This window comes from Heterocephalus glaber, unplaced genomic scaffold, assembly GCF_053883595.1.
Source record: "Heterocephalus glaber isolate CG9 unplaced genomic scaffold, H.glaber_assembly_v1.0 deba00001472, whole genome shotgun sequence".
NCBI lineage: Eukaryota > Metazoa > Chordata > Mammalia > Rodentia > Bathyergidae > Heterocephalus > Heterocephalus glaber.
The window spans coordinates 89740682-89768268 of NW_028258315.1; the positions used below are offsets into that span (position 1 = coordinate 89740682).

Here is a 27587-nt window from a genome sequence, read left to right on the forward strand (position 1 = left end):
GTCTAACATGCTGACAGCCCTCTATTTTGCAGCGAAATGAATGGAAATCTGAAGGCAAGCAGTTCATTTTAAAGGCATTCATTGGAAAGCTGGCACTTTTAGGCTCTGAGTACTGAAATGTGAACACCTACATAATAACAGTGTCACGAATGCTTCAAGAACCTGATTATACCTTACCTGTCTGCTGGCAGTCCAGAACTTCCTTTGGAAAAATTCGAGTTTCATCTGAATGCCTACAGCTGGACACATTATAAATAAAACAAAGGATCAGAGATCATATTGTACAATCATTCATGACTGTCACTGAAAATTATCCATCATGGCCAGAAACTGATGTAAGCCTATCAGAAAAAATGTACAGTGAAGTATAAAGCAAAGATATTTTCCTTCCAAGTAAAGAATTCCAAGGTTACCTGTACTCATAGATATCAACCAAATGGAATACAGTGCAAATGTGTCTTTGGAGACATGTTACTTTGGCATTTCTAAAATTCATATATTTGCAATAATAGCCCACCACTCCACACAAGCTGAAATTACAAATTTAAAAAAGCAAAGCATATTCAAAAGATCAATATTTCTTCAGTTCCTTTTTCAGCTGTAACTGAATGAACTTGGATGTCTAAAGCATGCATTCTGCATGTGTCATATCTATATAAATATATACATAACATCTGAAAAGGGCTTGTCATGAAGCTGGTGTTTGGAATGCAGTTGCTTTGCTATATGTGACTTAGCTTAACTGGCCCCCTGGTGTCCACATCTCTATGTTTTTCTTTCTCCAGAAAATCTAATGGGATTACACTGTTCTTTGTAAAAAGCTTCCTGAAGCAACAGTGAGTGCTGGCTCTTGTGACAGGAAGGTACCGAAAGGGGAGAGGTTAAGGAGCTGCCTTGAAGCTGTGGGAAGTGGAGTTTGTGGAGCCTCAGAACTAGAATGTGAGTGAGTTCATTATATTTCTTTCTCTCCGTGAAGCCCAGTCAGCATAACTCAGAAAGTGAAATGGGCAGGGCAGACGGCTTATCAGATGCTGATTAAACTTTAGAAGAGTTCAAAAGAATGAGACAGTGCTTGACTCCCGGGGGCCATTTGCTGCAGCACGATTTTGCAAACTTCAGTCAGCTGCAGAATCCTCCCCAATTTCTGCTTTATCTGCATAGCATCAGTACTGTTCTTTTATCTTTCCATGCTTATTTCTTTTACTTAAGTAGCCTCCGGTAACTTCAACCTAAATAATATCACCCATTAAAAGAAATGGATAATTACAGGGGAAAAAGCTCTCTTAAATACTCAGCATCTTTCATGCCACCATGTTAGAACTCTTACTTGGGTCATCACTGTTGAGCTGGCTTTGGAAACTTGGAGATTTATGAAGGTCTTAGGCTGTTGTTCTGAAACTTCCTAGTGCCTTTCGGTTTCCTAAGGAAAGGTTAACTGGGTGTGCACTTGTGGAGAGACTCGGCCTCAGTCTTTAGACGTGAGCCTTCAGACTCTAGGATGAGATGAGCCATGCAGGGTGTCACTGTGCAGAATGAGAACTGTCTCTGAAATGCCCCATTTCAACACTCAGGGCCCACTGGGCTTTGCCTGTAAGTGTCCTCTAACCCCTGGACCAAGACTTTCAGAGAGCAGGGACTCTTTCTTGCTCCTGTGGGATCCATGACCCTAGCAAGGTGCCAAGTACACCGATGATCCACCAGTAGATGCTTGCTTTCTTGTCGCTCTTTCCAGTACCATTACAGTGAATAGATTCAGGGACAGATGGAAGGGCAACCACCACTGAATTAGAATCTCGCATAAATAATCTCCAGGGGTGGTTCTCAACACATTGGCACCATCTGGGGAACTTAAGGCCTTGGACTATGTATCTCTGTTTTACCAAAGACAGGTAGGGGCTGGCAGCAAACTGACTTTAGAGAAGAAGGCTTCAAAACTGTACTAAGAGCCAATAACTCGTATCTAAGGGGAGGGTGGGAAATGAGTGTCTACCTTCCTTGGTGTGTCTCTCTTACAGCTCTCCTCTAGGTCCCTCCCCAGCCAGCCTTCCCAAGACTGGTGGACAGAGAGTCATTCTACAGCCATCTCTCAGGGCCCAAGTCAACAGCCATGGCAAGCTGTGAGGCCCTGCAGGATAAAAGCATGAAGCTTCCCTAAAAGAGTCATTCCATAGTAGTGTTTCCAGGGTGTTTCTTGTTCCAACAGTTCAGAGCTGCCCCGGGCTTACCAGTCACCTCTTGAGTTCCTCACCAGCTTCCTGGGCCCTTTCTGAGAACTCCCATTTTCTGACGGGGCCTCTACTTTCACCTCCCTGATGAAGCTAGCTGCTTCCTCCAGGGTGTTTATCCATGGCACATAGTTGCAGGCTGCTATCATCTGCCCTGTTGGTCCTCTACCCCAGCTCCTCAGGCACTTTAATCTTTGCTCATGAGTCAGCCAGCTCTTCTGTCTCATTAATCAAGCGGGCTGCATCTCTGATCTCCCTCCAGCAGGCTCCATCCTCTCCTCACTTCCAACATCCTAACCTAGACACCGCTTCCCTCTTTCTCACTCCCTCCTGTCTGGGTCGTGGGGTTGTTGCACGAGGGCTCTCACCGAGTCCTGACTGCCACTGGTCTGCTCAGTGTTGACCAGGCTGTGCTTCTGGCAGCTGATCACCCCAGTTCCTCCAGCAACAGTGGCCCCTGGCTTCCCATCATCCACCTGGGTTAGCAGCATTTTCACCCGTGAGTTCATAGACTTCTCTCTGATTAGCAGACTCACAATCCCAATGGTGAGTCACCTTTATGACCATGCAGTGGCCTTCTCTGGGCTAAACTCTAAGCTGGGAACTAGTGGGAATGAGGCCACACACGCCCTCGAGATCTAGTTGAGGAGAAGCTACACAGTAAGAGCTGCACTAGAGACATAAATAAAGTTCTGAGAGAGGATAGGAGCTCAGTTGGCCTGGGGGAATTAGCAAGAGCTTTAAGGTAAGGCACGGACAAGACAAAATGGCGGTCCCAACAGAGGAAGCAGCAGGGACAAAGGGAGGTGCCTTTCTAAAGATCACTGTGTGTTCTGGGGGTTAAGAAGAATGGGGATCTTGTATAAGCTGAGGGAAAAAGGCAAAAGGCCAAGGTATCTAAAGAGTATCCCTGTAGGCCAAGGATCTGCCCAAGAGCCAAATACAGCCTCTTTTTGTAAATAAAGTTTTATTGGAACAGAGCCATGCCCATTTGTTTACATAGTGTCTGTGACTAGAATGACACAATTGAGGAGCTGCAATCGAGATGGAATAGCCCACAGAGCCTAAAGCACTTACTAACAGGCCTTTTATAGGAAAACACCAACAACAGCAAAAATACTGACATCTGCTGCAAGTGCCATTAAAAATTTTTACAGAAGAGGCAGGATCTGGTGAGTACACTAGGAAGTCCACTCTGAGAGCTTGCCGAGGAAGCACTGGGCAAAGGCCTGGACAGGGGGAGAGGGGAGAATGAGATGTGTTCCCCACAATGCGACGGGCTCACAATTTCTTAAACACGAAAATGATTTCAAGTCCAAAAAGCAAAACAAAGTAATAAAAATAAGAACAAAAAGCCCGCCCCAAACATCACTGTTTTCCCTGGTTTTGGCCACGTTTTTCCATTTCAGCCCTTATCAGAGAAAACATCTTCACATCAGCAAGTCCTGCTCCTTTCCCCACCCCCCACAACCTACATGGGACCTGGGATATTTGTCATGCCCGTCTATTTTGTTCTTTCAACAACATTTCAGGCCATAATGGTATATTCTGCTTCAAGTCAGTCTTGCTAATTTAATAAGGAAAACAAGGACAGAAAATGCTTTAGTGAAACCCAAGTCCCAAGGACAGTGCAGAAAATAAAAACACCATTCCTGAGGTTTGAAATTTTTTAGACAGTCCAGAAAATCATCAACATATTTCCCTGAAGTCTGTGGCACTCCTGGCTTGCATGAGATTATGAATGCTCCAGGGCTCTCTGCAGGGAATCTCCATCATAAGGAGTCTTTACCTTAAGAGCTTTTGGTGGTACCTTACTCACCCCCTTCGGTGCAGAGCAGATTCCAATACAATTATTCTATAGGCGCTTTACCAATTTCCTAATATAGGTGAACCTCGCAGCACAGTAACCCTAAGATATGGGGATGGTCTTTGAAACCAGCAAAACACCAAAAGCATTGTTAAGAGAATTGCCACCCTAAAAAGTCCCTTTCATATGCAATACTCAGGTATCTCAAGCATAGAAATCTCTTTGGGTTTGAATTATCCAACTGACCCATCTTTCAACTCATCTCAATATGCTAAGAATTCCTGGGTACAGATATTCAGCTTAGCAACACAGAGCACAGGCTGGGCTTGGTGGCATACACCTGTAATCCCAGCACTCGGGAGGCTGAGGCAGGAGGATCACCATGAGTTCGAGGCCAGCCTGGACTACAAAGCGAGTTCGAGGTCAGACTGAGCTACATAGAGAGACCCTCTCTCAAAAAATAAAACAAAACAAAGCCCCCAAAACATAGAACACAGAACTGCATTGGAGTGTCTTCGTTTTTCCTGTATTTTTCAGAAATCCCATAAATGCCAGGTTCTAGGTATATTATATTAAAAACATGAGAGACACAACACCCAAGGGCTGGAGCCTGGGGAGGGCGGTCACACCACGGAAGAGAGATTCACACTTTAGCATTCTCAGGCTGACAAAAGTGATCAAAGGGCATCATCCAAGCAACAAAACATACAGACCATTTGACTTCTGGAATGCCTGTGATCAGTTCACTCAGATCTAGGGACAGGTAGTTGATCTCCAATCTTTTGATTCTGGGCTGCTCAAATTGGTAGCCATTGGCTACATGTGGCTATTTAAATTAAAATAAAATAAAATTCATAATTTGCTTTCTTAGCTGCGCTAGTCTCATTTCAAGAACTCGATGGGCACGTGGAGCTAGAGGCTACTGTATTGGTCCACTGCAATCCAGAACATTCCATCATTACAGAGAGTCCTATCGGATAGCATCCAGGAATCACAAGACTGACCGGACAGGAACCACACACGGGTATTCCTTAGGAAGCAAAGGTGAAGCTCTTCACACACTATACCCCAAAGGTGGGAGAAATGAGGATGACTTAGGCATGGAGGGTCTGGAGGACTGCCAGTGTGAGACAACTTGGATTTGCAAAGGGAAGTTGGTATTATAATTAGTTTGAGAGAACCCCAAAGAAATCAATGCAATATGCTCAATATGGCTATCACTCCCCAAGATTTATTTATTTTGCTTTACAAAATTTGAGAATACAAATTACATTTCCAGTGCTATTATATTCAAATGCATTCAAGATGAAATCATGCATGCATCTCATATCATGTTAATAGACATGCATTCAAGTGTAATCTGAAACTCACGAAGTAACAACGTTACATGTAAAATTAGAAATAAAATAACTTTTTCATATTGTATTCATTTAGAAATAATTTTCTGTGGGCTTGGCCTCAACTTGCAACATACCCGTAGGAGCACAAATCCGGTTTGTAAAATAGTGCTCACCATGCCTGGCACGCAAGCTCACACAGACACCCCTATTCCCAACCCTGCCCAGTTCTCCATTGACACGATTCGTGCACATACACAGGGAGAGCCCATCCAGGAGACAGAAAAACCATCCAGCCACCGTCAGCGAATTACAACCAGAAATTTCGTGGGAAGATTCTTTACAAACCCTCTCTCTAAGACCATTGCTGTGTGGCCTTGGTAATATCACTTTATCTCTCGGTCTCCACAAGTAGAGTCACACTGGCTCTAGCTTCTGAACAGAATTTATGTGGAACAAGAATAAATAAGACTGAATAGCATGTACTAGAATACTCTAAAGGGTTGATGGTGTGATAGTATTCATGTAACAATTGGCTTCTAGAGCTTTTACTGATTATTTCACAAACAATACACCTTTGATGCAGAAAATTCATGCACAAAAAATCCAAACTGCCCACAGCTTGAAATGTTCTTGAGGGTATAATATCAGTGAGTAAATGCTTTATAACATCATGACATCCACTATGTGTACTCGTGAAGTGGATCTCCCCACTTCTGGAATTGTGATTGCTTCTGTACACTTAGGACAAGGTTATGTAGATCAAGTTGCCGAATTGAAGATTACTGTCCCCAACTGGCGCCACTGACTCCACATGCTCACTGGCCAGGCCCCTGGCCATAAAGCATTGGAATGGCCCAGACACAATGGCTGTAGTCTTCTGGTGCACCGGGGAGAGTTATACCCCAGAGCCGACCCGTACCAGCCTGGCCACAGGCAGTAGAGTTTTCTGACAGATTCTAACTCATAAGGTAGGTCAATGGTGGAAAACTGTCTCTTGATAGGGAAACAAGTCTACAGTAAATTAATCACAAGTACAATGCCTCATGAATATTCCCCACGTATTTCCCTTAGTTTTTCTTCAAACCCATCCCAAAATACCCATCTAGGTTTTCTCCTCCAGAAAGTCAGTCTCCCTGCTGGGTTGTGGCTATTTTTACATGGCCGGGTTAATATCTGTCACCCAGTCTCAACCCCCACTTTGACAGCACCTCTGAATTCTCATTTCTTTGTGCACAATGGCAAAGATGGCTAGCAGGGACAGTGATGATCCCTGGCACATGTGGATTCCAACTTGCCTTAATTAACAGTCAACCCTAATAGCTGTTAGCCAAGCCACATTTGTTTAAATGTTTTCTTCTGTTTGTTTTCCAAATAGTTAATTGCAAGTAGAACTAAAAATGAATCTGAATGTCACTTTTTTGGAATATTTCAAAATTAACACTGGGATTGGAAAAAGGCCACTGTGTGGGGATGTTGAAGGAAAGAACTCTAACCTCTTTACATCAAATGGAAGCCCATTCCAGAGGTCTGGTGGTGTCCAGGAGGAGTGACTGACCACATGAATCACAATTGGAAACCATAATGTGCATTACGACACAGCTCATCTGTTAAATATTTCATGTGAAGGTTTTAATGAATTGCATGATGGAATGTTGGACAAAAAGACAACTAAAATCCTGGGACTAATTTGGGTGAAACTGAGAACAGAATATCCTCCTGAAGATGAGAGAGAGAAAGAGAGAGAGAGAGAGAGAGAGAGAGAGAGAGAGAGAGAGAGAGAGAGAGAGCGCAGCTGCACTCATGTCCCCCCTGGGTGTCAGACTGGCAAACTCAAAGGCTTTGTTAGAAGATCATAGGCAAGGGAGAATGAGCACAACAACTAGAAAACTAGATCAAAGTAATATGTATCTGTTATAATCTTAGTAAAGCCTGGACATTAATCTCCAAGGTAGGGGATTATTTCAGAAATTGGGAGGTAGGGTAGATTCCATTCTCAGTGCAGCACACACATCTCATATTTTAGCCAATGCCGAGTGAAGAAATACAAGGATAAAAGGGGAGGAGGTATTATAAATGTAACCCCCTAACTGATTATATATTTTACTTCTGAAATATTCCCTGTGGTATGGGGGTAGTCTTCCTTGTATGTACTCATTTTTACCCAACAAAGCACTCCCTGGAGTGGTCTGCAGTGAGAGGGAGGGAGGAGAAGCATTATCGCCGGACTGACCACTGGATAGCAGATTTTCTTTGAAGACGCAGAGCTGTGGAGGCCTATCTTAATCTGGGACCCTCCCTGCCTGCTGTCTGTGCCTGGCTTCTGGGGGTGGACGCAGGAAGTCCTGATCTGTTTGCCTGCACATTTCTTTCATGACCAGGATTTTGATCCTGTCAAGTTTCTTGGGAAGTCCCCTTTAGTAAAGTCTAATAAATGAAAATTATACCTGTTTCCTCTAGTTGGCTTCTAATTACTTGACTAGATCAATGTTGAAAAGAATTAGCAGGGCTGTGGAATGGAATAATAATTTTCTTTTCACCCCTGAGGTAATCTGGAAGCATTTCTCCAGACTTCATCTGAAGTAACCTATATTCCCTCAGCTTGCTGAGGCTGCTGGAGCTGGCAATGAATAGTTTTTGTCAGACCATTTTATGCTCACAAAACTCTTCAAATAATATTATTTAATAAGTTTTCCAGCCAATACATTTTTAGAGTCAATTCCCACCCTTTCAACCTTTCAGAACACAATATTTAAGGCTCAGGCTTCATTGTATTTTAATCAGGGCTGCACAAATCAATGTCTATTAAGAAAATTACAAGCTTCCAAATTATAGCTCCCTTGTTAATAATTCCTTATTAGGATACCATCTAATAACATTTACCAAAGAGATTATAACAAAAATGCGGGTCAAATTTCTAAACATTTCAAAGCCCATAATAGAACGGCCATGTATATTTGCCAAACACCTCAGAGCTGGATGTTTGTGACTGTATTTAGCACAAAACAGCAGTAAAATATTCTCACAGGTAGACCCTAAGCCTGGAGAGGTGCCTCCAAGTCCTCTGATTCCCTGGCTCACATTACAGGGCACCTTGAAGGAAAAGGACTTGTCCAAGCAAACCCATTTCACGGATCCCGAGTCCAGTGAACCGAGCTCCTGAGTCCATTCCAAAGCTCCAAAACTTGAATTGCCTCCAGGGCTGGGTGGGAACTGTGGTGAACTGGGAACCTCCACTGCTTGGCTTAAAGGGATCTCTAGAACTCAGCTCAACCCAGCTGATGCTTGCAGGGAACACAGCCATCTGACACTGCAGTAGAAGCTAGAGAGCTAGGCTCAGTATCCAGACAGGTCATTTCTGAAATGGATAGGCTTGCCAGATGAAATATTTTATATTTGCAAATCTGGCAACCTCAGGCTGCGGGTCACCTGGCACATCCCAGGGGATGACCTGGAGTGACCTCTTGCACACTTAGCCCTGGGAGGGTGGAGCTGGTCTGCATCTGTAGCTTAACTCAGGGCTGGGAAGCCAGGCTGCCTCCATCCACATGACTCTCATGACTTCACTATTTGTTTCAGAAAATTTTTACCCAGAAAGATAAGGTAAGTAAAAATATTTCATCAGAAACTTACCCAAAACTAATATTTCTGAACAGCACACTGATCAAACAATCCCCCCTTTTAGGATAACATGGCTCAACTAGGGAAACTGCTTGCTCACCAAAAACCCGTTCCTTTGCCGAGACAGCATCAAAGTAGTCCAATTCCGAGCCCATCCCCATTGTAAAAGATGCACAGTATCTGCCTCCTTTCCTCCGTGGGAAATGCTAAGACTCTCAAGGTGTGCTTCCCCCGCTCTGCAGTAGGGAATAAACCTGACTTTGCTTGACCGACAGAATATCCCGATGGGCCTTCTTGTCAACAGTTCACATGGCTTCACTTTTCCTCATAGCATTGTGAGCTGGACACTAAATTATAAATTATTTATTGTTTCAACCTCATTCAGCTAGAGGTAAGCTGTCCACAGGCTGAGGACGTTTACATTCTGAGACTCACCTGTACCTGGGAAGGGTCTCACTCAGGTGGGCATTTCTGAATAACACCAAGTGGGAAACTGGATGGTCAGATGGATGCTGACCATGATGTCCACTGTGCTTAGGCAGTTTTCTCTCTCAAGAGACTTACTTTGAGGTAAAGATGGCTTGGACTCCGTCCTGACAACTACAAAAATGTTCTCAGCCAGAGGAGGGAAGGAGGGAGTTGTGATCCGCTCTGTGCTTTAGAAACACCTGCAGGCGACCGTGGTGGGTTTGTGTAAGGGGTCCTGTGAAGGAGCCGAAAGCCTTCATCCAAGATGGCACAAGGTAGTGAACTTGTTCTAACCCCCCTGATGTGGTAAAGGGAGGAACATGCCTCAAACCTGAAGCCACTGTCATTTTAGGATGGTGAAATGCAACATGCTTTTGCTTCCAAATAAATTAATTCATGGCACATATTTCCCTGCTTATCGGAGATATTTCCAAAGTGAGTATTATGCACAGCCACACTTGATGTCTGAAAAGATCAGGAATCATAGAAGAAGTCACGAAGTTGAAGGCCTCCTCCTAGGAAGTGGTCTGCACCTTTGAGTTCAACTCACACCGCAAAGTCCAAAGGTTTCCAGGACTGTGAGTTCTAACTTGTGCTACATGTCTTTTGTTTTGTTTCGTTTTCTTCTGTCAGATAAAACGCAGAGGGGAGGCACATATCAGGGTAAGTGGCTTGTCATTCTCTTTCTAAACAACCCAGAATATTTGTACCGATTATCTGAATATTCCAATGGGATCTGTTTTGTCCAGATAAGTATAACTGACTGGTTTAGGTAACTAACCTATTAATCTTAAGATTGGTCTGAACTACCACTCTATTCTGGGGGTAGAGTTAACGAACTCTTCATTAAAGAGGCAGGGCCTCTAGGACGAGTAAACATTCACAAGGACCTAGTAACCAGGAAGAGAGAGCGTGGAGAGAATATTTTAGGTCATGTGCAACATGCCAAGCTAGTAATGCATTCAGAGAGACTGAGAGCTTCAAGACCATCCATCTGTGTGGCTGATGCAAGGAAGGAAGTTGACTGTCCTTAGCCTTTATAGGACCAGGACTTAACAAGACCGATGGCCATTCTGGAGATAGCTTGTCACGTGCAAAATGCCCTCTTGATGATGGGTCAGTAAGATCATCGCTCCCTGTCTTTATGTGCAATCTCACTTACCATGGAAAGGTTGACTACACCAGAAAGAACCAAGGGAGGAGTATGTACTTATAAATTGGGCCTGGTTCCCTCTGGCCATCCAGATACTCCAAATCAAACACCTGGCTGGCAGATGTGTCCAGCTGTAGCAGGTCCTCTTAGAACAGCTGGACACAAGGTGCTTATGAGTGGGGAGGGAGGAGGGAAGGGGGCAATCATTAAGGTGTGGGCAGACAGCACTCTGAAGTCATTAAGCACTTTGTTTTCTCCAACCTCCTGCAATCTCAGGACCTTGGAACATTCGGATGAAGGATGCCAGTTTTGTCCCGTATTTTAATCAGGCAGATGTTGAGGCTGGAAAAGCCATCTTCTGCCGGTAAGTGATTGTTCCCAAACACATGCTTGGCAGCACCTGAGGCTCTCATCTGGGTCTCTCAACAGTCTGCACTGGCCAGGTCCACAGAGGGTGGGCGGAGGGGCAGGTGGACCCTTCCTTTCTGATTTGGCAGGCCAGTCTGAATCCTTCTCAGCCAGGCCCACGCCAAAGAGCCTACCTAATACACAGAGGCCTCAGCAGTGGGCAGCTGCCTGGTCTCCATGGCCCTCAGTGCTGACCTTCTTCCATGCCACCAGGATTCCCCAGGCACAGCTGGTGCCCAGGAGGCATTAAATAAAAACCGGAATGAATGAAGGAACAAGCAGAGGCACCATATTCCAGCCACCAGGCAGTTAGTCAGCAGCCTCTCTTGTTTTCTTTGGGGAATAGCAGTTTGAAACACAATTGTCACCAACATTCTTCTTCCCAGAGTTTCCTGGCACCCCCTGGCTCTACTCCTTTCCCTCAGCTAAAGCACTCCAGGCCTATGGCCTCAGGGAAGGGAGGACACAGAGGAACTTGGAGAACAAAGGAATAAAATTTAGATTTTTGAGTCCCTAAAACTGAGGCTCTAAAGGATCTCAGGACATGAAAGAAAATAGGGGAACTGCCTAAACTGCTTGTTCTCCTCCACCCCACATCCAGGGCCAGCATCAGACCATTTAGGGACGTGGCCTGGACTGGAAGGGGAAGCGGCTCCAAGCTGCCGGGGAGCCCAGGGAAAGACGCAGGGCATGCCCTCCGAGCATGTGACACCTCCAACCCTGGGGCACATCCCCACATCCCTGGGGCTCCCAGGCCAGGGGACTGCTCCTGACCTCACGCTCCTCTCTCCCAGCCCTGCAAAGCAGCAGGACCGTGGGCTTCCCCTTCCTAGCCTCGCTGTTGCTGAAAAGAAGAAAACCTCCGAGAGACCACAGACAGAAAGTCCAGCAGAAGGAGGCTCCCTGCCCCGGCAGGCTTGTCTGGGTGAGGCCAGGGAGCTGCCAGCTGACTCCAAGGTGACCTTCCCTGGAATGAGGGGGCCCACAGCACTGACTGGTCACAGAGAACCAGGCGCCCTGGGTGACTCAGAGACTGCCGGCATGATTAAAACACCAACCCGACTCTGCAGCCTTAGGTAAGCTCTAGAGGAAAGTAGAGAGAGACACTAAATTCACTGAAAGTTCACACCTATCCAGACTGGCAGCTTCTGACAGAAATGAAATTTGATTGCACAACTGAACTCCGAGGACTGAAATTCATGGCCCTTACTTCCCATGATCCAAGAACATAAACAATGGCCTTTTCTCATATCCACTCAGGGCCCAGCTGGAAAGAGAAACCAGGGCAGCGGGCACTGAGTGGACACCGCAGGGTAACTCCAACAGGCTCCAGGGGACACCGGCATTGTGGGGTGGGCAGGTCCCTGGGGCTTAGCATCCACAGCAAGGAGAACAGTGGAGCCAGCAGCTTAATCCTTGTCTTCTGTGCCTGCTGCTGCTGCTTCCACGGAAACTGGACCTTTGACATTAAAAAAAAAAAAAGCCTTCAAAATAGAAAGAATCATGGGTTTATGAGTATTACATGGGATGGCTTTGAGAAATGGCATCTTCTGAAGGCCCCATGGTTACGACTGAGGTGTTTCCTCTACACACACCTGGGCCTTCTGACTGCAGGTGTATCCCATGACTTTAGCCCAATCCTGAATGTTCCAAGGGCAGAGAATTCCATGAGTCCCACCCCTACAGGTAAAAAGATTCCGCAATGTTATTAGGCCCTGCCTGTGCCTGTTACCACCTGAATCTGTTTCCACCTGTATCTGGTTCCTTCTCTGTGTGTCCAGATTGGAAAATATCAAACAAGCTTTGAGTCCTGCCTGTCTCATGTGGAAGCAGCATGCCTTCGGAGTCAGCTTCCTCATCTGCACAGCAGGGGCAGGAGTCATGCACACCTTACAGGTTTCTTGTGAGCCTTAAATAAGCTAATGCATACCAGCAACCAAGCATCGTGCCAGGCATGTTGCAAATAATTGAATAAATGTTACACACACACACACACACACACACGGCAATAGCTATTACACTACATGTATGCATTATTTAATACAATCCATATCCTATTTTCCTCCCTAGAGGCAAGTCTCCGCACAGTTTTAGAAAACTGCCATTGCTCATCAGTTCCCTGTCTGAAAAGCTAAGGTACCTTTACCAGAGGCTCTGTAAGCTTTCTATCACTGTGACAAAAATATCTGAGAAAATCAACTTATAAGAAAGAAAGATTCACTTTGGCTCACGGTTTCAGAGGTTTTAGTCCATGGTAAGTTCTCATGGGGGCACTGCCAAGCACAATGACAGTATTCTTGGTCTCTAAGACCCACTGCAGGCTGGACACTGACCCTTCGGCAGCCCCACAGGGAGAAAATTTCTCCATTTTAAAGAAAGGGTACAAGATAGTTCAGTGACTTACCCAGGGCTCTGCAGCTGCCAGGATTTGGTGAGCCTGGGGTTTGAGCCCAAAAGCCTGATCAGAAGCCTGCTGTCCCTTTTCTCCCTTACTCTGTGGTTCTTAGCAGAGCTGTATCACTCCCTAGGGAACTGTTCTGGAAGTTTGCCGTGATGTTCTGATTGTCATAATAACTGGATGTTCTAGAATTCAGGGGCCAGCCTTCCACAATAAAGATTCCATGTGCCTCATTGCCTTGAGTGCTCTGCCTGGGTCTGATGTGCTCAGAAACATGGACCTCTGACATGAAAAAAAGCCTTCAAAATATCTCCTTTACTATCTCTACATCTGAGCCTCGACCCCAACTCAGTTTCACATCTAGATGGAAAGTATGTCTTGCACGGGTAATTCTCTAGAAACTCAGCTACAGTCCAGTGAGAGAGAGGTAAGTGTACTTTGTTTTCTCTGTAGCCTCACTGTGAAGGGGGCAGGACTTGTGGTTGTGGCGAGTATGCACACACAGGTAGCAGCATGGCGTTTGCAGAGATCCTGGCTACTTCATTCTGTCCTCTGCGGTTATGACCAAGACACTTACACATTCAGACCCCTCTTGGCCCACTATAAACCCCTTTCCTTGTATTTCTTTATATTACAGTTGCATCACTCCATGGATATTTTGGTAGCACGTTGGCAAACACATTATTTTTCCACGAGTTTCATTTTGAGATGGTAAAGGAACTATTACAATTTTTCATGGAAAAGAAACCTTAGGTGGGATAGGACGGAGGCATCTTTCAAAGCCTCCAGGTCCGTTGTCTTTGCTTCCTCATCCAGAAAAGAAAAAAAAAGACAGTTAAAAGGTCCCAGGAAGCAAGTCCTGGCTTGCATTTCCCCTTGCCACTGAGCCTACCGAGCTTCCTCCCTTGTTAACCCCGCCCCCTTTGGTCTGTGGCTTCCCCTCTTCTCATTCAGCCTTGAAAATATAGACCTGGCTCCACCAAACCTGCTAAAGCTCCGTGTCACCATGGCTTCCTACGTGCATCCCTTCCTGTTTGTTTTGGCTCTGATCAAGGTGCAAGATACTGGTATCTGAGGCCCAGCTCTACTGATGGGTTTCCCATCTCAGAGCTGGGCAATGAAGGAATGGATGCTTTTGTCCTTAGAGAACCCAGGTCTAGATGAGGAACGGCTTCTGAGTTGGGGAGCTGCTTTGCAGTATGGAGCTGTGTAGGTCACCCTGCTGTGGACAGATTTTCTTCTATCAGGTAGCATTGTCTTTGAATTGTGGGGAGGCTAGAAAAGGATATGAAGCACTGCAGATGACTCTGTCTTGCATAAGGCATCTTAATTATAATGACTGTCTGCAGTTAGGTCACTGCCTTGGGAGATGAAGCAGGAAGGGGGGAAGTCTCTGCACTTCCACAGCAAACAGCAGTTCCCTCAAATGAGGAGGAGTGCAGCAGAGTGGCAAAGCGCAAGGAACAGAGCCCCAGTAGTTGAAAAGGGGGCTTTGTAGTGGCTGTATCTGTACGTTAAAATAAATCTCTCTTAGCACTAAAATAACATCTGCATTCATTTGGGCTGGTGCCACACTCAGCATTTAAGCAATTTGACAAAACATTGCTTGAGCATGTTGAACTTTGCCAGCTCACAACAAAACAAGAAAGCTACCTTGGCCGCATGGAAACACTTCTTTCGGTTCCCTACTTTCACTCCTGACTCCCATTTTCCGGCTGTACTTGAAAGAAAAAGATTTTGCCCTTTTTTCCAGTGCCAACCACTTAGCCTGGCCCTGAAACGGGAGGCAGATTGCCCCTGGAGGTGGTAGGCTTCAAGAGGAATCTTTTTCTTTTCCCCTAAAGGAAACAGCTAGAGACTCCGCGTTCCTGATAAAGACTTTAATAACTAGAGAAACATTATTTGGGGTGGCCCTCAGGTAGACTAGACATGAATAATGCCTCGTAAAAATAATTACTTCTGCACACAGCACACACACAAGATGAGCTGGGCAGGGGCCCTGTTTCCAGGAGAACCGCAGGCAAAGGAAATCTTCCATCCAGGATCCACAGCCCACAGTCGTCTGTGGCAGGGAGAGTGCTCACTTCTGTGGAGTATGTCCCTGTAAGTCACCTCTGAAGTTTGCGGAGACCTTAACCAACAACACTGGGAGGCTCGCCCGGCTGCTGTTTGCTGCGTTACAGCACAATGAGGAACCGATATGCTTGTTGGGAATGTCGACAAGGGTCCTGATTCCAGAGCAGTCCCCTGTGCTGTGGCCTAGACAGGCGGATGTGATACCAATGGGAGCTGAGGCTAAGGAGCTGGCCACTGAGCCCAAGCTACTTACTCCACAGTTGAGTAACTAGAGTTCCAGAGAGGTTAGGGACTGGCCTGAGATAACCAGAGGCAGCTGCGACAAATTCCAAGTCCAGCTGGGTGGGAACGATCGGATCCGTAGCTGTTGCTTTGCCAGCCGGGCACCCACATCTCCGTTTTGGGGAAGCAGAGCCCTTCCTCTCTCACCCACATCACACTTTCTTTAGGGAGCCACCTGGCCTCCACGCTCAGTCCTCCAGGTTTGCACAGGGTTAGCTCTCTGACCGCCAGGTGTCCCCCCGCATCCTCCCATCCCCTTCACAACACTGCCCTAAGCTCTCACAATGAGAACGACCCCCAGAACTCGAACTCGAAGCCGACGCTTCTATAAAAGAGAGGGCCTCTTTCCCCCGAGTGTACCAGGCTGGCCTTGTGGGTGCTGGGGGCACTGGATGCAGAAGAAGCGGGATAATACAAAAGAAAAGCAAAACAAGAGATCAAGAACACGAGTGACTTTAGCTGAAACTTCAATCCAACTGTACCTGAAACCAGAAGTGGCTTTGGACTTTTGAGTGGCATGAGACAATTAGTTTCCACCAACCTCAAATAATCAAATAATTAGCTTCTTTTAATTCACTGGTTTTGCTGAGGCTAATTGGAGTTTGCTTTTCATCGCCTGCAATGAATGACACCCTGACAGTGACACCCTGACAGATGCAGCTGCAGTTTAGGTTAGTGGCTCTTCCTGGCAGGAACCGGGCAACATGTCTTCATGTTGGAGACCCACCAAAAGCATCTCCACTGAGCCAAATACAATGGCTGGCAATGGCACTCTGTGGCATACAAGCTGCCCTTCTCTGCTTCATGCCATTCACTCTTGAATCCTGATGCTTCTGCTAGGGAGCCCTCACCATCCCCTGAACCAGGCCTATCGTCCACAGTACCTGGCTAGGGGCCATGTGGGGTGCTCATGGTGAAATGTTTGTCCCTTGGTGTAGCACACAGAGGCTGTTCAGCTGCCCTAAGTCACCGAGTTCTGGATAACGAAGAAGGCAAACACAGGCATCCCCACACAAGGGCTGGTTGATCCTCTTTCAGGAGTATTTTCATTTCTTCCCAGGGAAGGGAATCTTCCAGTTTTTACTGAGGTGGGGAGTGAGATGGTACAGTGAGGAGTCACTCAGCTAGATGGGCTCTCAACAGGGCCCCTTAACTTGACCTTGGACTCACGCCAGACCTAAACTTTCCCAGGCACAAAGTTTCCTATCTCACTGTTTAGACAAGACAACCAAGGGCAGTGGGCTGGGGTGGGGCGGGGGGTGGTAGGACTAGAATGCAGTGCAACATGAGATCATAGGAAGGTTTATGAAGGGTGGCATCCAGCTGATCTGTACCAGCTCATTTACAGGAAGTCTGCCTTGCATCGAAGAGGCCAGGTCCACCTTTCCTAAAATCATCCCCACATATGGGTCCAGATTAGAGTTTGCTGATGAGAGGGCTAGTGCTAAATTTAGAAGGCAGCAAAGCGATAGAAGCCACATTGCTCCAGAGGCAACTGCAAACAATGTAAGTTTGAAACACTTCACTTGTATGTTCTTAAGAACCACCTGCTTAGACACTTCCTCATCCAGCTCCTCCTATGTTTCCATGATGCTAAAAGCAGCTACTTCCCAGTGTTCAAGCTTTTCATACTTGGAATACACAACGCAGCTTCTGTTCTCAGGAACAGCTCTGGGCTAATTGAATTGGGACCTCTTATTTTCATGGGGTGCAGCCAGAGCAAAGACTTATGTTGCATGCTGGTAAATCTCAGCTATCTCCACTCTGTAAATCAGCCTGTTCCAGGCAGCAGGCCACAGTGGGGACATCTGGAACTAAGGATGCTGTGCATCTGTGCTACTGTCCCGTAGACATGTGTTACAGGTCCTCCCGCAGGCTTTGGGTGAGTGCCTCGGGGTCCTGTGAAGCCTTGCCCTGCAGTGGTGGCCCAGCTGCGTTCCTGGGACTCCTTTCTCCCTTCCTGGCAAGTCTTCGCTACAGCCTCTTGTGCTTCCTGCCTTCTCTTGGGATTGTATCAGCACAGCCGGGAAGTTCACCCCATTTTTCTGTTTCTCAGTCTGACAAAGTCAAGAGGCAGCACAGCATAAGGGTGGGTTCAGAATCAGAATCCGGCACTCCCACTTACCAGCCATGGAAGGAATTTTAGGCAAGTTATTTAATCTCCCTTGGCTCAGCTTTAAAGCCCTGATGACAAAGTTAGATCAAGCCAAGTGTCTGGCACACAGTAAAAGCTGAGTAATTGTTATCTTCGGTATTATAGTATTTTCCTAGAATGGAAGATCACTTTCCTTACGGGATTCCAGAAAAGATTAATGATGACCCCCCCACCCCCACCCCCACCCCGCCAACCAGAGCGGTAATTTCCATTCCTCATCCCGGTGGGTGACATGTTCCATGTTCTCAGATCTGCAAAGTCCTCTTGGAACTCTATCTTATCCAGCCATCTTGCTCTCCCTCACCAACTGCTCCTACAACAAACCATTCAAATCCTCCTTAAATTGTTGCTGCGTGTAGCAATTAACAGCAAAGGGCTGCTGATTCCCTGCCCTAGGCTCTCTAGGTAACTCTAATCATCTTAAATGCACTATGGTCACAGAGAGATTAATTTTTCACAATGCTTGGCCACTTTTATCAGCACAGTCTTGCAACCACAAATAAAGATCACCCATTGGAGAGCCCTGTGCCTTCAGCATAATCTCAGCTGGGGACTAAGTGGTCCCAGGAACTTCTTAATGAACTACACCCACTTTCAGTGTTGCATTTCTCAGTCTTGATTTTTTCCTTTGTGTCAAGTGTTAAAGAACGGACTGGATTCTGTTCATCCAGGACAGAAGAGTGCAAAGCAGCCTCCTTCCCAGTGTGGACAGAATCCTTGTTCTGCCCAGGTTTTGAGGCTGTTCCCAGGAAGGTACACGTCCCTGTCATTATCTGCCATTCTGAAACAAGGCACTGATGCAAGGGAACTTGCTTTCTTCTTCATTAAATCAATTTTTTCATTTGCCCTCCCCAGTGGAAGGGTCATTCCTGAGTGGCCTTATCTTCTCTCCCACCATTAGGGCTTCCAGACATTGTCCCTGCATTTCACTCCCTTCCCTCCCTCTCTCTTCTGTCTCCAAATGAGCATCTTCTGAGCTGGGACAGTATAGCATGTGACATGTGCTCTTGGGCTTAAAATCTCCTAAGGATACAGACATTACGTGACCCTGTGACATTACACCTCTGTGGGTGGGAAAAAACATGTAAAGGATGACAGAGGGATCTGAAAGGGGAACCCCAACCATGTCCTGGGGGGTGGAGGAAGCAGCTTTTAATCTGCAGCCTGGAGCCAGGAATGAGCCTTAACAAGCAAAGTGTGGCGAAGGGAAAGAACCTAAGAGGCCCTGACCGAGGAGGAAGTGGGTAGCCGAGAAGCTTTCAGTATAGGCACCCCAATGTGCATTGCTTTTTATCCTTTACAAGGCCTATTTCTATGTATGGCATCTTAGAATCAGGGGACTGTCAGAGCAGAGGACCCTACGTGGAGCAGGCAGCAGCATGGCACACCTTCCCCGTGCCATCACCGGGACAAAACACCTGACACCCACAACTTCAAGGAGGGAAAGTTTACTTTGGTGCACAGTGTTTAAGAGGATTCAGTTCATAGTTGGCTGACTCCAGAGAAGAAGGGCATGGTACAAGGGCGTGGTGGAGGAAGCTACTCCCCCGTGCAGCCAGGAAGCAGAGAGAAGGGAGCGGCTGGGGCCACGAGCACACTCTGTCCCATCAGGTGTGGCGAGCCACGCCCATCATCCCAGACCCAGGAGGCTGAGGCCCGAGGAGGACTGTGATGAGTTTGGGGCCAGCCTGGTCTACATAATCAGCTCCTGTCTCAAAAAGCAAACAAACAAACACTCCGAAAACCCCTTCCAGGTCACACCCCAACTCCTAGCAGCACATCCAGCCACGGAACTCATTAGTGGGTGAATCCGTCCAGAAGCATAGAGCCTCCAGGGTCCCACTACCTTCCACACACGGGAGACTTTTAGAGCCACTTTAGATCCAAACCACAACACACAGTATCTTGGAATTTCTGAAACCAGAGACAATGAATATATCCTGAAAGCTTTGGGAGCAAACCAGGTCATATCAAAAGATCTGCATCAGAGTTAAACAACATTGGAAGTCAAAAGAAAGTGAAGGAATGCCTTCAAAATCCTGAGGGAAAATGATTTTCAGCCCAGAACTCTTATCCCCAGACAAATGAATACCAAGTAAAGAATGGAACTGAGATGTTTTCAGAGCTACAAGGACTGCAGAAATTATCTCCCTTTCCTGGGGAAAACTACTGGAGAACATTTTTCAGCAACATGAGAGATTAAGCAAAAAAAAAAAAAAATAGGAAGTCTTAGGTTTATGAGAAAGGGGGACATGGCAGAGGAAAATGGTATAGGGAAGTCGTTGGATCCAAGTTGCCCGGCAGGCCTGGACCAGAGCAACCAGTCCCAGACGAAGCTGGGCAGCAGAGAGCACAGTGAGGAACACCTCTCCACAGTGCCATGCAACTGGTAGAAATAGCAAACATTTAGAAAATGATAATAGGCACTTAAGATAGTCGATAAAACACATAGTGGTAAAATGAATGATAAACAGAAGAAAAGCTCAGCAAATACAAATACAAAGGGATTTTTTTTCCTAGGGAAAAATAGCATAAAAAAGGGAACATAATAGCATACTTTTAATACATGAGGGACAATACATAGAATATTGTAACAATATAGTTATCATCTAATTGCTCAAAAGTATGAAATAGGCAGGTAAGGAGAGTTAGTGTACAAAGTCCAAAGCACCATGCATTAAAGGAAGTTGATAGGTAACATCTAAAATTAACTAAAAGGCAGTAATTGCAATTTGCCAATGAGAGATGGACTCTTAAGAGTTGGAAGCAATTCCCTCTAGGAAGTGAGGGAAGAAGTTGGAAGAAGTGGGCTGGGCTTCCTTTTTTTTTTTCCTTTTTTTGAAAGAATCTTTAACACTATATAACTATATATAACACTATATAAGCTTTTTAAAAAAACCTTATTCGTATATGACTTTTGTTATGAAACCAAAAGTCAATTAGAAAGAGAAGCAATAAGCCGACCTGAGCCTATTTCTCTCTGCTTATTTCTCCCAGTGCCCACCTCAGCAAGTGCTGGAGGTGCAGCAGAAGGTGCAGCCACTGTGGGAGGAGCAGGGGAAAACCTAGGGAAGGAGTCTGTCCCACTCCTTGGGTCAGAGTCTGAATCTCTAAGCTCCATCTGGCTCTACCTGTCTAGAAGGTCTCAGCCATGCTGTTCCCTTCAGAGTGCTGCAGGATGGTATGAAAGCATGGAGTCATTCTACAGATGAGTGGGATGTCAGGATGGAGTGACAGATGACTGCTCAGCTCTGATCACTCAGTATATTGCATCTGAAGTTTGAGCCCGACTGAAGACACATCTTTCTGCAAAAGGAAACTGACTCCATGAATACCACCTGAGACGGTGCCTAGGTTGTTTAATTACCAAATAAATCGAGTAGGTCTGCTGAAAGACAGCTGTCTTTGCTAATCACCAGGCTGATGTTTATTCCTTGGTGAGCAGTTTCCATTTTTACTACAGCCGAGACAGGTGCAAAGAGAGCTGCAGAGCTGGGTGGCAGGGAGGCGGCCAATGTACTGCCTTGATGCCTTGTCCCCAGATTCGAGGGACACTCACTTCAGTCCTTGGCTTAGTGTCCTTTCGTCTAGAGGTCAAAGGCATCCATCTGGGACCTCGTGGTCGGAATTCTCCCAAGATCCCACTAGTGGGAAGAAATTACCTTAATAAAACGTAATGTTATAACATCTCACAAAGTCATATGATGGGTTGTCTTCTCTTGTCACAGAAGACAATGAAAATAATATGGGGTACTGTGTTGAGGGGAGCAAGGATAGATACTGAAAAACCCAAATGTCATCGAGATTTTAAGTACTGCTCCCCTACATGATCCCAGCATTATAAAAACGAGGAACAATGAGTGGAGGGGGGAAAACAGCAGACAAAACCGGAGTCTCAAAGCCCCCTCTCTGTGCCAAGAAGTAGTTTGAAAGTAGTGTCCATCAGGAACCATATGTTTTCTACATGTGTAAGAATACTCTTACACAGGGGGCTTACTTCATAACTGAGATTCTTTTTCATTTAATTCAGTCATATTAGATTATGGGGCTGATTATGATCATATCCACAAATCAGTATTTTAACAGAGTTTCCATGGAAACACTATATGCCCTGTTTTTTAACTTTTTGGACAAGGCCTTGCCTGTTTAACAACTTGAACAAGTTTGACGAGGACAACATGTTTTGTTTAAGTTACATTAACTGGGGCCAATATTTCCTAATTACATTACCAGGAGAAACATTCACGGCATTACTCGTACCATGGAAAACCTCTCCTAGATCAGCATTCAATTTGCTTTAATCACTGGAGAACAGGAAACGTACGAGGATTGCCTGGTCTTATCAAGTTTTAAATGTGTTAACTGGTTTTACATCTATGAAATAATCTCTTATTAAATGACAAAGTTAGTCTTGTTAAGAGGATCGGCATTTATGGCTGTATCGATTTATTTCTTAAAATGCAAACATACAGGTACCTCTGGCTCCTGCTGAAGAGGTAAAATCACTCCGCATAAACATATGCCCTTTTTTTGCATATGGGTTCCAGAAAAATTCCACCAAAAGAAAGCCCTCCTCCACTTAAAAAACTGGCTCACGAATATCGAGCACAGGAATGAGGGCAAAAAGTGCGGTCCAGGGAAGTAGGACTTCTCGCAAAGCAATCTTTCTGTTTGTTTTGAGTCTTTCTTTCTAAGCATCCCCACTCACACAAACACAGACATTTATTTCCATTCATTAACATTTTGAGAACTGCCTTAAGCAGAGTTTTGAAAATGCTGCATTATATAAAGCCACAGGGGAAGGGACTTAGGGACAGATGTCAGAGTTCACCCTGACAGCATATAAAACATATGGCCCGAAGCTCTGTGAGATGTCTGGGTCTGAAATGCTGGTGGAGCTTAATAAAATATCAGCAAGGAACAGTTTAATTTTACAGCATTAGGCACTGAGGCAGTAATTTGAGTGGGGTGAGCTGTATTTTAATACATCAAAGTATACTATACTACAGGGAAGAGGAATATATTTTTTAAAGACATACATTTTCTATTCAGAATTACTTGACTCAAAAACTTTCCTTTGCGAAGGAAGATAAGTGGGAAACAGTCACTATCTCCCCAGAGCTACTTGTCTTACTTTTGAAATCATGAACACATCTCAAAAGTTATCTCCTCTATTTCTAGTCCACACCTTTCACCGGGCTGGGGTGGGAAATGGAGACTGAAAGCTACAGGGTTGGAGTGTGGTTCCTTCCTGGCCACAGAAGTGGGATGGCTGTAGGGCCCGCTCCTTCCTTCCTAGCTTCTGTCTCTCTTTTTTTGTTTTGTTTTTTTGTTTGGTACCGGGGATCGAACTCAGGTCCTTGCGCTTGCTCAGCAGGAGGTGGAAACACTGAGCTAAATCCCTGGCCCTGTCTCTCTTTTTGAGACGCTCGTCTGCTCACATCTGAGTGCTGACCTTTCCACTGCATGCAGACCTCAAATTCCTCAATGTGAAGGGAGCAGCTACTCCATTTCCTCTGGCTTTCAGGGCATGCTCTGTTGAAGTCTAGATGCTCCAAAACAAATGTGCCTATGGGGATTTGTTCCTGTGGCTGTGCAAACAGTCTACAGAATGCCTTGCTTCTCCTGCTACTGTGCTACAGACCAAAGGGGCATTTCTCCTTCCTGCCCAGCAATGAAGACAGGGTGGGCCTCCGGGGATGGGTTCTAAGCAGGAGAGCAGCCATGACAAATGTGTCCTCGATCTGACCAATAGCACCATTTTAGGGGGGTGGCCCAGACTACTGCTAACATTCGGCACTAAATGCCCTGCTCTCTTCCTCTTGACCCCAGAATGCTGTCCTCAAACTGTGGCCACCCAGAGACAGCAGTCCTCTTCTTCTCCTTTGTCCTCAGTCCCAGAGTCAGAAGAAGCTGGAAAGGGTGGACATCCTCTTGCAGAGGGCTGGGGGATTATTTCAACCAACTCTGCTTCATCTGCATCACAGTTCCCTTTTAAGGCCCTTTTTTTGCTTTTCTCCAGATGCAAAGGGAAGGGACTGGGAAAAGTGAGATAAAAGAATATAGTGTTCAAAGCCTTTGAAATCAGGCAGAATTTGAATCTGAATTTAATTCCCAGCTTTCCTGTCTAGAAAACGGAGATCTCGGGCAATGCAGTGAGCCCTGTTGGGTCTCGCTTTTCTTCAGCATGACGCAGAAGATAACAGTTGGTCCCTGGCATGGTTGAGGAGTGACACTGGGGATTCCAGGTAAAGCTCCCTGCATCTGAGACCCTCTCAGTGAACTATGACTCTTCGATGTTGTGACTCAACCCTGAGAATTTAGGGACTCGGTTATGCCAGCCATAGCACACTGAAATTCTGACAGAGGAAGAACTAAACAAGGGATAAGCTGCTGGTAACAGTGCCTTTGACTTTGCTATATCTTGTTCTGAAGTCCATATGTCCCCAAACACAGAGTCTAGTAGGTCTAGTACTCAAGATGCTTCTTTAACAAGGAAGTAACATACAACAAAGGGTTCAGAACGAACGCTCCTTTGTTACACTTGGTTTTCACATAAGATTGTTTTTGCCTGAGGAGACATATGAAGCATGACTAAGTAAAGACACACCAATCTCTAAGAAGTAAATGCCTAGACTGCTCATGCTTAGGAATAGCTCAGAAGATCTAACCATCTGAGATCTTCACCACACAGTCCAGCACACAGGCTGCATTTCAAACACCTTCATGTTAGGAGCAATTAGAAGCCATGAATGAAGACTTATAAACATGAGCCAAGCCGTAGCAGTCAGAGTTACGTGAGTTTATTTTCTCCTTTGCTCTCATTAGAATCCCAATTGAAATGTTGACAATACATGAAGAAGCCTGCTTGTTGAACACAAGTGTTTCCCCTCCTATCAACCTCCAAACTCTGATAGTCCTGCTTCAGGATGAAAGCCAAATGCCCCTGAGGAGATGATTACATGCTTCTTCTAATTATGCAGGGATGTGGAAATGGGCCTCCTACCAACAGTGGATGCCTAGAGAGAGTGCAGGGAAACCTTAACAGGTCACAGCACAGCACAGAGCGGGGGACCAATATGGGATTCTTGAATTAAATAAACGGATAAACACATTACTGATGCATCAGAATGGGAAGCTGCCTATTATAAACCTGGAGGGAAGCCGGAATAAAGTTAAGGCTGTATCTTAATTTTGCTAACAAATGTCCTAAATGAAGGTTTTAGTTCCAAGACACCAACAATAAATTTCCCTTCGTTTATGGAGCTGTTCTGATGACATACAGAGCTTGTATGTAGAGCGTTAATTAACTGAACTTGCAACTGATTCCAGGCAAACACACATACACAAATGCTTTATATTCTGAAAAGACAGTGAACTCTGTCTATAGCCAAAATGCTCCTTTACACTGAGCTAGCTTTTTTTTGTTCCATGCAGATTAGTGCAAGTAGACACAGCCTTGGTGCCTAGCTGATACAGACACAACAATAAAGAAGACACTAGCTAATGTACATTGGTACAAGCAAAGATATGTTTGGTCAAGATTCTGACATTTAAAAAAATAATTTAACCCTTCCCACAAATCTACAAATTGGGATCCAATGACAAGCTTGAAGATCAGAGAAGTTAAATAACTCATTTAGGATCACACGGCCAGTAAATGTTGGAAGCAGCATTTGGGCCTAGATGGTTTCACTCCAGATTCTAGGGTTTTCAACAGAGACACTGTTTTGAAATGAAATAGACAGATGAAGCTGGAATAAAAAGGGGGCCCATAAAGTTCAGGATGTATGGTTGGTGGGTTACAATGAAAGTCCTCCTTGAGAAAATTGTGTTCTCCAAAACACAGGCAAGTATGTGTATCAAAGGGTGAATATACAGTAAATTTTAAAGAGAATAAAAGCAAGACAGCTTCATTATTACATCTCAAAATATGAAACACACATTGTAATCTATTACAGAAACAGGACTATCATGTTATAATAAAAGTACAAAAGCCAATAAAAATTCACGAAGAACTACATAAACACTCATTTTATGTGTAACATGAGTAAACAATCACATATGAACATGAATTTGATTTCACTTTATATCCATGGGGCAGACACAAAAGTAGCCAATCAAAAGATCTAAGTAAAACAATGTGTCAGCATGAGGCCTTGGCCAGCCTCAAGCTGCCATGTTTCTTGATCCTTTGGTTTCTTTCATGAGCTTTATGCCTACCAGGATCTGTCTATGTTTACTTCACCAGCCTCATGAGCTCACTAATTACCTTTAATCATACTTATCTGAAACCCATCTTTATCTTCGAATACATCTTATGTACAGGAAAAGTGCTGCAAGACTGGCTGGGAAGACACTGAATTGGAACGTGCAGGGAGGATGGACCCAGTACTGCGTGCCCCCAGCCCCACAAATGCATCTAGTTTGGCCTCTACTACCGCACAAAATTGGGACTTGGAGAGCTGGTTCCCTTGAGAGTTGGAAAGTGTGAGAGAAGTCATCAAAATCTCTCACGGGTGGCAAGTTTCAGGTATTGAGAAAATCAACATCAACTCTGATGTAAAAAATAAAGATTGCTAACTAGCACCCTAAAACTGGTGAACTCTTTCAAGGCCAAGAGTCAGTGTGCTTGCTTTCCTACTTCTGCTGAAAGGCGGTCACAATGATTGCCTTCTTTAGCTTTAGGGGGGTCAGAGGCATGTATTCCATACCCACCCCTCCACTGATTTTATTTTAGTTCCTCTAATCCACTAACTTCTTGGACAATGTGAGGCCTTCTAAAGGGAGTTTAGGCTGAATGATTCTTGGTATTCTTTGAATCTGAATCGTTATATTATCCACAGAACTGGTGGAAACAAGAGGGTGAACATATCCTGTCCAGCTTCTCACTACAGGAAGCACATGGCAGCCTGGGGCCTCTGCTCACCAGCTCAAAACGAAACTGTCCTTGTCTTCTGGACCTGAGCCTGCAGTATTAAATTTGCAGCTTGCTGTCAAAACCAGGAATGGTATTTTTTAAAACCAGAAGGCATGAAATGAAGAAAACTACAAGTTATTTAACTATTGAACCAGTAAGGATACTTTCAATGACTTAACTTCTCTGTGCCTTAGTTTTGTCATTTATAAGGAAAACAATGGCAACACCCTTTTATATTCGTTCATTCCACATTTATATAATGAACTTACTGTGTAGGTTTTATAGGATCTATGGGGAGAAGTACAAGGTCACCTGAATTATAGTAGAGTGAGTTGCTATCTTTAAGTGAGATAATGCAAATAAAATCTGGGAGTAGAAACTGCTAATGATCGTCAGTAGCCAGCCATGTCTCTTCTTTCCAGGAACACAGCTACACCACATTTCTCAGACTCCTTTGCTGCTAGATACGGTCATGTGATTTCATCCTGGCCAATGAAATATGAGCAGAAGTATAAGTATCTTTTCCAGGGCTGGCCCATGCCTCATCTTCATTTTCTTCCCCCATCAGCTAAATGATGGGGAGGACTTGGAGTCAAGAGAAAAGTCCAGTCACCAGAGAGAAGCAGCCTCAGTCTCTGAAAGACTGTATGGAGCCCACTGCCTTGTCAACCAGAACTAGGCTATAATAAGAGCAATAAATATACTATTGCTGTATTAAGTCACCGAAGTTTGAGGGT

The 27587-nt window shown here is 45.2% G+C and overlaps 1 protein-coding gene and 1 long non-coding RNA gene across 18 annotated transcripts in view; one reads left to right on the plus strand and one right to left on the minus strand.

Annotated features, from left to right (window-relative positions):
* Nucleotides 1-27587, minus strand: part of Cacna2d3 (calcium voltage-gated channel auxiliary subunit alpha2delta 3) — a 1090211-nt gene that overhangs the window by 91453 nt on the left and 971171 nt on the right. For all 17 annotated transcript variants that reach the window (XM_087181525.1, XM_087181521.1, XM_087181526.1 and 14 more), the window contains one exon: nt 178-239. In XM_087181525.1, the coding sequence (XP_087037651.1) occupies nt 178-239 (62 nt within the window). The remainder of the gene's footprint in view (nt 1-177; nt 240-27587) is intronic.
* On the plus strand, nt 13628-26537 carry LOC106007756 (uncharacterized). Its single transcript, XR_001182333.3, has 3 exons — nt 13628-13844; nt 24062-24178; nt 26259-26537. It is a non-coding gene; the product is annotated as an uncharacterized LOC106007756 (long non-coding RNA).